This window comes from Saccostrea echinata, unplaced genomic scaffold (genome assembly GCF_033153115.1).
Source record: "Saccostrea echinata isolate AGI-Se365-2 ecotype Australia unplaced genomic scaffold, CSIRO_AGI_Sech_v1 ptg000002l, whole genome shotgun sequence".
NCBI classification, from domain to species: Eukaryota; Metazoa; Mollusca; class Bivalvia; order Ostreida; family Ostreidae; genus Saccostrea; species Saccostrea echinata.
The window spans coordinates 25,243,113-25,255,693 of NW_026889751.1; the positions used below are offsets into that span (position 1 = coordinate 25,243,113).

The window sequence follows — 12,581 nt, forward strand, 5'->3', positions numbered from 1 at the left end:
TCTTGTATTATTTGATCAATTTGAATTCTGACGCGAGCATAATCCCTGGTTTCTGCTTATGTACATTTGTATTTTTTGAGTATCATTTCTCCTAAAAAGAAGGCCTAATATGTCCCTTAAAGTACTTTTTGTTTAATTTAATTTTTTTTTTAATTCGGTCTTTTGTTTTGCATCAAATAAAAATACATATACACTCGTAAGTGCATTATAGGAGATTGGTTCTTTACATGCTATGTTATGTTAAACATCTTAAGTGCATATGCATGCTTAGGATAATATCATGTTGAAAATTTTGAGATTTACTGGGTGGCAGTTAAACAAAATTTACAATATCACAAAATTGTTATGAAGATTATTATAATAATTTCATATATATATATATATATATATATATATATATATATATATATATATATATATATATATATATATATATATATATATATATATATATATATATATGCAGTATAGATGTTTGCTTACCATACTGTCATATCCTTACCATATTGTGATATCAAGCCTTGTCCCTACTGAGAAACATGAATCAAGAATTAAGGAGGGGCCTTGAAAAATGCTGCGTAAGTACATTGTATATGGCCATCCGTAGGGAGCTTACAATATTCTTCTCGACCAATGATGAAATTTCAAGTTTTAAATCAGAGGCAGAATATATCTTCATTTGTCTGTATATCTGACAAATATTTCGCTCTCACTCATTGAAACACTTTTAATCATAAATGGGATTACGATCCGAAAATTTCAAAGACTACTACATATGCATCTTTCCTGAGGAGTAAATTCTCTTAAATTCATAAATATAAAGAAAATAAAAATTTTGAATGATGCAATATATAAAAAAAACAATAAATTATATTTTTAATAGAATTTATACGTTTTTATTCTTTTTTTCTTCGACATAATTTTATTTGTGTTTTGGATATACCCCTTTATCTTCCTCTACAGGAACTCAATAGGGCCTTTAGACAAACTTTTTCTTAAGAGTTTTTTTTGTTTTACTTTTTCACTCATGTTGAGAAGCAACCAGTTGCCGGTGGAGTTCTGCAGATTTAGACCTATACTCGGTACTGAGGGCCATTGAGCATTGAGGGTTATATTTTATGTCAATCATGCCATAATTGTATCTAGTCATTTGATATAACTCGTTGTTGCTCTCAGGTTCAAACTTAATTTAATTTGTGTCTTAACTTTTGAGTTGATGTATATAACTTTAGTTACTTTTGTACATGTTTTTATACTGTGCTTTTGATTTACTGTCATTTGTTGCATATTTCAATAAATGATCATTTTTATTCTTTAAAGAGGAGTTATGTTGTTGTTTGATTGTGGTTGGAAAGGCAAGCAGACATAAATATATTTGGATAATCAGCCTTTTCAATTTCTACATCCGAGGTGTTTGGAAGGCACCTTTGTCATGGTCATGCCATCTTCATTTCCATTTTCAATTAAAGCAAACCTTCTATAACCTTTATGTTCAAGAGATGGTTATTAAGTCATCCCAAAATATGTAATCAAATATATATGACTACTTGTAGAAGGTGAAGTATTTTGACTGTCATCGTTTATAATGACAGCCATTTACGTTTTATTGTTATGACTTTTTTATAGCAAACAAGTCCTATTAAGAAAATAAAGGCTATTATTTGAAAAAATAAAATGCTTTTTTGTGTTTATACTGGGATGAATGATTACAACATTGCTAAAATATATGTAACACCGTAAGTGGTCCAACAATCGTGTATCCCTGTATAAACGAATTAACCAACCAATTTGTATTTGAAATATCAGTCAACATTCGATCTAAAGACAAGTTGTATAGTAGAAGTACTGAACATAGAATTTGCATAATGTTGACTTTAAACCAGATTTTTGATACCATTGTAAGATCAAGTTATTTGTCAGTAAACTTTTTTTTTCAGTTAAGAAATTGATCACATGTTAAATCTTGCGTCTCGTAACAGTTGGAGGATACAAACACCATATACAGGTTGTAAATTGTAAATAAATTAGGGAAGTGTGCGATAAAAAATTAAAGGCATCTTGTTTTTCATAATTAAAACTTTCGCTATTAGATTGCCAACGATATTGCTTATGAATCCGTGCAATTCATTTATGAAAGAACCATGAACGACAGGCCCGTAGGAAGCAATTTCAGTTTGAGGGGGCACAGCCAAACATTTTTCAGTTGACAGTTGAGGGGGCACTACCAAAAATTTTCTGACAAGCAAAAAAAAAAAAAAAAAAAAAAAAAAAAGGTCATCAGGCGGTTTTATTGAGGGGGCACATGCTTATAGTATCTATGTTTACTATAGTAATCTATATATCGGCAAAATTATTGGGGGGGGGCACGGCCCCCCGTGCCCCCCCCCCCCGGTTCCTACGGCCATGTAACGAATTTCCTTAGGATTTTAAAAAAGAATAACAGATGGCTTTAAAATCCGGATCTCGTTGGTTATGAAGTAAATTGCATTCATTGCTTCAAATTAATAGATAAATAGTGTTAAACAGCGTGAACAGTGTTATGGTTTTTATAAACAGTAAGGAAAATATATTACTAATAAGCAGTTGCAAAAAGCTCATGTTTACAGACTAGAGTACTTACAAACTTAGTGCTGATTATAAATGATCTTTTTTTCAAAAACTGATCAATTTTTATTGCACCACCACTCTTCTTTTTTTTTTGGGGGGGGGGGGGGAGTTACAATATCCATCAACCTTTTTTGTTTTTATCAACAGGCCTCTCTATTTTAAATTATTCCAATTTTTGTACATAAACATTTATATATTTAAATCAAATAATAACCACTTATTTGCAAACATCCTATCTCGCAATAATGTTTTGCGGCCATTCTAAATAGCTACCATGACTGAGTCTGTATTTGCCAAATACTAAGACTTAATCCCTTTTTTAAGAATCCTAGAAAATTACATTATCTGTTGATCGAAATTGCCTCGTGAAGATGGATTCTTATTAGTGTAAATAATTCTGATCCTTTTAAAAAAAAAACAACTAAAAGTTGGTCAAAATACCGACGATATGATAAAAACATTGATACATATACTACTTGTATTCAATTTCTAGTAATTTCTTAACTGAACAATACAAATTTTACATAAAAATATAAATTTTACAACTTGTAAGCTATTATCTTTAACTTTCTAAGTATTAAGGAACTTGAAGAAACCAGGTTCTCTATTTTTGTACAATCGCTGCTGATTCGGAATAATTTCATAGTAAAAGATTAATATTCTGCAGTTTTTTTTTAATGAAGAACAGCGCACCATAAAAGAAAGATTTGGATTTATGCAATATGCTTTGTCTTCTATGATACACCTATTGTTGATCTCATTTTTAAAGTTATCTTAGTTTTTCATTATTATTTCACTCAAAGTTAATGTCGCTAGAAATGATATGTTGTAAGTTCTCTTTTTTTTAAAATCAGTCACGAAATCATACTTATTTAAAGGGGCCTGGACACAGTTGCAGGCTGAATTTCCTCGTTTATACAAAAAGTAAACTCAGTTAAATGAATTGAACTTTCATGAATATTCTCAATTACAACGACATTCCTCTTTAAATCACGTCAAACATCTGTGTTTGTGAACAGGGCACGAGCTCTGTAATCGTTTATATTTACGTTTTACCAGGTGTGTCCAATTTGTTTACTCTGTACACATCACTGATCACGGACTGACAATACTGGTGAGTTGGTTTTGCTTTCTCACATTTCTACTCTGAATTTTCTGGATTAAAGAAGTTTCAATATTTTTATTAATACACAACAAAATTTCTATTTTTCTTAAGTATTAAGGATAAAGTTTACTTCTTGATAGTGCAAGGATATATGTGTCAATCAAACTCTTTCCGAAATTCGTAGTTTTAATAATTTCCAGATAAAAGAAGTTTCTAAACACGCTTTTATCATATTTCGGCGTGAAGTGCTCAAGCATCACATAAGTCATGATCTTATACTGGCAATTTCAGAAAACATTAACTTCAAATCTGCGTCCAAGCCCCTTTGAAACGAGTTTAATATTATCATTGAATGTCAATACCATACAGAAATGTAAAAAAAAAAAATTATTTGCGGACCTTGCATTTACGTCATGAAATTCACTTGGTAGTTGGCTGATTATAAAATAATATCATTATAGATTAGAACGCCATCCACTTATATACATGTAACATTGTAATGAATTTCATCTCAAAGAAAGGAAACAATTCATTTAAACATATCACATTCTTTAGTCTAAAAGACATCAAACTTTAGAATGTTTTTCTACAAATTAACGTGCAGATTGGTGTAACTGATACTCCATGCGCAGTGATTCAATTCAATACATTTGTATATTGCCTCTATGGAAAAATTAACAAAAATGTTTAAATACGGCTATGCAGGATATATTATGCATTATCAAAAAGCATTTGGTTTTGCAAACTTTTGGTAATCTTTTTATAGTTTTTTATCCCCCCTCCCCCCAAAATAAGAAAGATTCCTCTCTTACATCTTGCTTTTGCTTGTCATCTAGTCCTTAAATCTATCTGCATCTTCAGCATTTCTAAAACTTTTGATATGAGTAAGAGACCTCAAAGACTCAACATTTCTTGGTACAAATGTATGTTACGACTGGAGATAATGCTTTGACCTGAACTAAAGGTCATAATGACATTGGAAGGATCACAAATATTGGAAGAGTAAGGCCACTCCGGTTATTTTTCTATGTTTAGCGTCTGCGTGGACCTTGGTTTGGACCGCATAGGTCGGAAAAACGAACAAAATTGGGCATGGTGAAATTGATTATTTTGGTGAAAACTTTTTAATTCTGTCGTATGTTGAATGTATTTGTCTAAGTTATGTCAAATTCTGTCTTTGTTAAGCAATTAATACTCTGATTTTACTAAGGAATGTATCTTTCTATGAGAAAAATAAGAAATGAAGTTCACTCGCCAATTAAAAGATCGGGGCTCTCTGTATTAAGGCCTTTTCAAATAATTGCTTTTAGGTCATCATTTTTAACTTTCACCAATAATGGCGTGTCCAGCAGGACTATAGTTAAAAGAAGAGGACGAACAAGAACACGCAAGGGGAATTTGTTCTAAATGTTTAATATCTAGGCACTGGTTTGATTATAATTGAAAAGTTCAGAATCTACAGTTTAGGAAAACATGAAATGCAGGGTGTATACTGCAAGTTGAAATGTGAAGGAATGCAAGACTGAACTTTTTATGCCCCCGGATCGAAAGATCCCGGGGGTATATTGTTTTTGTCCTGTCTGTCTGTTTGTCTGTTTATCTGTTTGTCTGTTTGTCCGTTTGTCTGTTTGTCTGTTTGTCCGTTTGTCTGTTTGTCTGTTGTCAACTTTAACCTTGCCCATAACTTTTGATTGGTTGGAGCTATGACTTTCATATTTCACATGTGTATTCCTTGTGACAAGACCTTTCTTTGGGTACCATCATATTTGACCTTTTGACCTTGACCTTGGAGTTTGACCTACTTTTGCAAAATTTTATGAGACTTTAACCTTAGCCATAACTTCTGAACACTTGGTGCTTGGGGTTTCAAACTTCACATGTGTATTCTTTGTGACAAGGCCTTCCTTTGGATACCAACAACTTTGACCTTTTGACCTTGACCTTGGAGTTTGACCTACTTTTGAAAAACTTTAACCTTGGCCATAACTTTTGAACAGTCGGTGCTTAGGGTTTCAAACTTCACATGTGTATTCCTTGTGACAAGACCTTCCTCTGGATATCAACCACTTTCACCCTTTGACCTTGACCTAGGAGTTTGACCTACTTTTGAAAAACTTTAACCTTGGCCATAACTTTTGAATGGTTGGAGCTAGGGCTTTCATACTTCACATATGTAATCCTTGCGACAAGACCTTCCTTTGGATACCAACCACCACTTTGACCTTTTGACCTTGACCTAGGAGTTTGACCTACTTTTGAAAAACTTTAACCTTGGCCATAACTTTTGAATGGTTGATGCTAGGGCTTTCATACTTCACATATGTAATCCTTGTGACAAGACCTTCCTTTGGATACCAACCTATTTGACCCTTTGACCTTGACCTAGGAGTTTGACCTACTTTTGAAAAACTTTAACCTTGGCCATAACTTTTGAATGGTTGGTGCTAGGGCTTTCATACTTCACATATGTAATCCTTGTGACAAGATCTTCCTTTGGATACCAACCACTTTGACCTTGACCTTGACGTTTGACTTTTATTCAAAAAACTTTAACCTTCGCCATAACTTCTGAACAGTTGTATCTAGGTCTTTCAAATTTCATAGGTGTATTCCTTGAGACAAGACCTTTCTTTGGGTATCAACATTTCTTATCTTTTGGCTTGGATTTTGACTTGCATTTGAAGAAACTTTAACCTTCGCCATAAGCTGCCATACGGGGGCATCAGTGTTTCACAAACACATCTTGTTTATGATTAAGACTGTTACAAGTACTAATGTTCACACCATCTATTCCTTTGTTGCCTAATTTAAGTTTAAGGAACGAACGAGTTAAATTGGAATTATTATCTTCTTACTTACTACACACTTAAAGAGCCTGTGCTGGGCAACATCTATAATCAAAGATACTAGCTTTATTTTGCAGCTGAAGAATCCACTCCACCAAGTATTTTTCAATGTGATGAAGTCCTAATTGTTTGTTGACGTGAGGTAAAAGTGAATCAAATGAGATTCATGTATATTTGTCTAGTGTATGAACAATTTCTTTGACTTTACCTACATTTAAATGTATTTTTACAAATATTCATCAATATTTATGTGGTTATGGCAACCATGCAGTGCTTAGTTTCCTTATCTAGTATTCTCGTTGTCGACGGGGTAGTGTACATAAGTGTACATAAAGTGGGATTACTAGTTTAATAATACATTTTCCCCCAAAATTCTCGTTAAAATTTTCATAAAGATATTGATTCCTCCAATTGTTTATTTCATACCTTTGCCGATATCCCCTTATTAAGTGAACCCTTAGCTTCCCCAAGATAAATCAGTTCACATTGAGTACATTTAATTCCAAAGATAAGGTTTGAAGCTTTATATTATATATATAATCTCATCTTGGCTGAATAAAATTCAAAACAATAAATACAAATGTTAAAAAAAACGTTTCTTAATAAATGATCGATTTGTATTATTAATAAGAACAAAGTACATTGTAAATGTGTCAGTTTTTAGTCTGCAGAAGACGCAGTCTATTTATAGGTGTATTTTCAAACACTCTTCGACAAGTTTTCATGTACAGGTAATTTTCTAATGGTTAACCTTATGTAAGCATTAAATTCAATGCATCTCTATATTATTAAACAGACGTTTGAATACAAACCAATATGGCATTCAGACATTGCATTTATAAAGGGAATATACTCCTAAGGTAAGACACGATATCTAAAGGTTCTTTAGAATTGGAAAAATACTTAATTTTTAGCAGAAATATCACACAGACAAATGTGATTTAAATGTTCTTTTAAAAATGTGATTTTCATCAGGATGTTGTCTTTTGGGGTTAAAGCAAGCAAGTTGCTTGCTTTAACCCCAAAAGACAACATCCTGATATATGAACAATTTAGCTTTCTTGTACTGTGCATACATCAAAATACTGACTTGAATCACAAGAAGAAAGACAGTAATAAATCAGTTTGCAATCAGATAATTTTATGAATACAAAAAAGCAATGTCAAGGTCAGAAAGCATGGAGAACAACTTTGATGACATCAAGATGTCCACGCTTCCGATGATACTGGTGTTGCAGAAATAGTTTACTATAGTTGGAGATTTTCGAAATCGCAAAAACTGGTTTTCCCTTGTACTAGTCAATATTTCATTTAAATATGCACTTTCTCTGAAAGCTCCAAAAATTGATTTGAGCTCCTTCAACTCTTTTTCTAAAAATTCCAATGTTTTATGTTATCACATTTCATATAGTAGATAGTAATTTTTAACTGTTTTTAAATTTAGATTTTAAAATTATTTCAATTCTTTAAAATGGTCAGGCCCAAAAAATGCTTTATCAGAGAATTTCGACTTAACAAAGTGAATCTTCTTATTGAGAACTGAACTCAATAAAAATTTACTTTCAGTAAGAAGCACAGCCATTTTTAAAATAAACCCAGAACAATAGTGTTGTAAATTGATTTAATTCTACAGCTAAAAGCTTTATCAGTACGGTTTTGTTGCTACCAATTGTGAATTAAAGAATATTTATGCATTTCAATTTATGTTATCGTACCATAATAGTTTAGTTCAATTAGGTACCCTTATTTTCAGTAAATACAAGGTCGATAGAAGGAATATTGCAGTCTATGGGCCTCCTGATTTTGTATATATTCTGTCGTGAGAGAAAAAAAATACAGCATTCCAGACTTCCTTGTGAATTTAAAATATCGATACAATTCAGTTGAATATTTGAAATGATAAAGAATATGCATGTTTGTGTGCATGAAATAAAAGACAGGAAGGAAAGCAAATATAACTTATTTTCTTCTTTTATTCAGAGGTAACAAAAAAAAAGTAAGAATGGCATCATCGTCAAGTTTGGAGAGAGAAAACAATTCCAATAAAAGCAATGATAGTCCGGTGCTCCTTCCCGAATTTCCAGAAACAGATGTTACATTGATTGTGGAAGATCAGAAAATTCACGTAAACAAAGCTGTTCTTTCTCAGCATTCACCTGTATTTAAAGCTATGTTTTCTGGAAATTTTAAGGAAAGCACCTTAAAAGAGATACATCTTCATGACAAAAAGTTCAAAGATGTTGTGGAATTTCTTAGATGTTCTATCCCAACATGGAGCATAGTATAACAAGTAAAGATATTCGTCGTTATAAAAATAATCAATCTTCCATTAAGAATTCTGAATAGAAGTTTTTGATAATCTTAATTTTGTTTTCTCCATACAATATAAAATTGTACTTCTACATTGATAAAAATACAAACACAATTTTACGGTAGAATTACTAAAGTCATCATATTATCAATATCATTCATTAGTAATCATGTATGAAATATGATTCCGATTATGAATCCTTTTGCAGAAAATAATGTACTGCAGATACTACCATTTGCACATGAATACCAGTCCCCTCTTGTTACTGAATGTGAAAAGTTCATGACAAACATGTGTAAACCAGGAACAAGTTTGACAGTTACCTCACTACTGGATTACATCCTCGCAGCCGAAAAATATGAGCTAAAGATATTACTAGAGACTGCAGTGGAATATTGCAACCTATACGATATACGACGAATTTCCACATTTTTGATAAGAGCATTTGTTATCCGATAGTCACGTTAAGTTACTCGTGTGGTGTTGGGTCGTTCCGTAAAATTTGCAATTTTTACCTCATTCTGTACGTTCTACGGAATTTTATAAATTTAATATAAAATGCCTAAACATTAAGGGGTTTAAAATGACGCCAAAAGGGATGTCTTTTTCTCACATTCTGTAAAGAATCACCCTGGAAAAAACTTATTTAGACCCAGGATATGTTTTCAGCAGGCTATACAGAAATAAAATGCATCCAGATAACCAGTTTTTTTATAAATGTCAAAAAGGATTCACAGGGAGGACAAGCATACATTTAATGGTGAATTTGAGGCTGGGTGTCCAAAAGTCAGTCACGTCGAAATTTGACGTTGCTTGCTTGCAATAAGAATTGAACTCCGACAAGGGAATTAATCTGACATAGTCAAGTGTGGATCTTTACTTTTTGTATTGATCAATTTACAACATTATGCATTGAAATCAGCTGTTCGTGATATTGTAAAGTCACATAAAGAACACAGGGTTCAGTAATCATTCAAGGGGATCTCATGTAGAAAAGTGGTATTGATGCAGAAGAAACGAACATTGAGATACAATGACGTTTTCGAACGTTATAATTTAGCCCCAACGTTGATATCGCCGGTAAACCATATAATGTCTTTCGTATTTGAGGATAATTTGAAAAATTATCAATGTACCAAGCTGAAATTTTCAAAATTTCTTAAATTTTTGTTATTGTATGATCCTAATAAATTTTCAACCCAACCTACATAGCAATTATTTTATCGCACTAGTCCACAAACTTTTTTGATGACCCCTCGTACCTTTAGATTTTCAATTAGGCAGAATGCATACTAGGTTCTTTATTGCAAGTATTAATCTGAACAGAAGGTTTTTCCAGAAGTTGAGTGAACTGACATCAGCACTTTTCCAAGGAGTATGAGAAAGAGCAGACAAAGAGACTTTTATTTGCAAAACTTTACTTAATCTTAGTTACAGCGTATGAAATGGAAGATTCACGTGCACAAAATGTGGGCTACCTCGACGATATTGGTTTTCCAGAAACAGATGTAAATCAAGTTGTAGAAGATAGGAAAATTCACCTAAACAAATCTGTACTTTCCCAGCATTCGCCAGTATTTAACGCCATGTTTTCTGGTAGCTTTAGAGAAAGCACTTCAAGGGAAATAACTCTGGACAACAAAAAGGCTAAAGATTTTGTGGAGTTTCCTAGATGCTTTTAGGGAATTCGGGTTGCAATCCACCCATTGTTCAACATTACATTACACAGAGGTCCGTGTCATCAAGCCAACACTGATCTCGATCCTAAGAAACAAAGCACATCAAATTTGTTTATTTTCATTTATACTGGCAGTGAAATGTCGTGTGAAAAAACACCACTGGATTTATCTCATATAGTTAGACCAGACAAAGATTGACTTACATGTACTTTCAATTATTTTAAGGTGTATATTTTAAAACGTTGTTCTTGGTTATTTCAAATACTTTTTAGATTTTCAATAAAAAAAATTGAGTCGCTCGACGTCATCATACAAGCATGGAAAAATTTCTAAACTCCCAATAATCTTTAACAGTGCATAGCAATGCATTAGCTTAAATATAGCAACAACTTACAAATGTATTTGAAAAAAAAACATACAAAAAATATTCTTTTGGCGATACTGCCCTTGCTCCAAACAGCTGTCTTAGGAAGTCAAAATCAGCTGTATCAGGGCAGAAACATTACTAGGTATGCTAGTGTATGATATAAATCAAAATCAGTGCATGCTCTGATTTGTCAATTGTTCTTATTAATATCCATGAGATTAAGCGAATTCTTTCTAATTCAGACAGACTTTAAGGAGAATAGGGGCTTATGGTTTGTGAAAGATGATCTAAATAAATATTAAACAGAAAATAAAAGTTAACGGTTACATCCGTTTCTAAATGTATTCAATTCATATATTATTTTTGGAAGTAGATGGCACTAGTACAGAGTATCCCAGGGAAAATTCTCAAAAAGTGATCATTTGCTACACTACCGTGCCACGTAGCCAGAAGCTAAAATTAGACAACTGTTCATTGGGGAAAAAAGCTCTATTTAAATGAAGTAAGTATTTGATAATGGCATGTTGATTATTTTTTTTTCTTTTCAGAACACAATGTACTGCAGATACTACCTTTGGCACACGAGTACCAGTCTCCTCTTGTTGCTGACTGTGAGAAATTAATGATAAGCATGTGTAAACCAGGAACAAGTCTGACAGTGACGTCACTACTGGATTACATTCTACAAGCTAAAATATGACCTGCAGAAATTTCTAGATATTCGGCGGTGAAATTTTGTGCCCACATTGATTCTAATCTTCTCAAAGGGAAGGCATTTAAAAGAAAGAATAGTATTTTCTTTGCTTGCATACCCGGTTATATCTCAAGTGAACATAGTGGCCCCGACAGCTTCACAAACTTGTTTTATGATTCACAGGAGACAATGGAAATTTCTTCAAAATTTTTTGAATTAGATCTTAAAACTCGGTATGCAATAGCAGAAAAAAGACTCCAAGTTCTTGAGATGAATAATAAAAAGAAACTCGATAATATAAAAACTGATATAGATCACGATATAAAATTATTATAACATGCATACCAAAATTTATCATATCAGTGCTTACATATACATGAATGTGTAATGATTGAGTACAACCTTACACATTTTTAAGATGAATTTCCCTGATGTCATCATATATTCGCGATTCTACGGAAGCCGGAAGGAGCCAGTTAAAAAAAAATATCTGGCGGCCGCCTTATAATTTTCTGGCGGCCTCCAGTTATTTATGTGGCGGCCGCCAGTTATATTTAGCTGGCGGCCGCTACATAATTATTTGGCTACCTCCAGATATTTATACCCCCGCTCCGAAGGATACTGTTTTACCCTTGTGTGTCTGTCTGTCTGTCCGTCTAGCTATCTGTCTGTCTGTCTAGCTGTGTGTCTGTCCGTAACAAATTATGGTCGCAGTTTTCTAAGCAACTACTCATTGAAGATGCTTGAATTGTAGCACACTCTTTGTTTAGGCATGCCATATGGTGGGATTCATTTTTGTACAAATCCATGTCAACTTCCTGTTGATCCGTGCGTCTGTCCGTAGCATACATAACAAATTTTGGTCGCAGTTTTCTCAGCAACTACTCATCGCAGATACTTGAAATATTAGCACACACTTCGTTGAGGCATGCCATATGTTGGGATTCATTTTTGTACGAATCCGATTTCAAC

General features: G+C 32.9%; 2 protein-coding genes across 3 annotated transcripts in view; both read left to right on the plus strand.

Annotated features, from left to right (window-relative positions):
• Window positions 1-12,581, plus strand: part of LOC133175534 (large ribosomal subunit protein eL36-like) — a 415,093-nt gene that overhangs the window by 203,984 nt on the left and 198,528 nt on the right. The gene's annotated exons all lie outside the window — the stretch shown is intronic.
• On the plus strand, window positions 8,561-9,328 carry LOC133178186 (BTB and MATH domain-containing protein 38-like). The gene is given in 3 exon segments (XM_061312935.1): window positions 8,561-8,813; window positions 8,816-8,848; window positions 9,078-9,328. Coding segments are annotated over 3 exon segments (537 nt in total).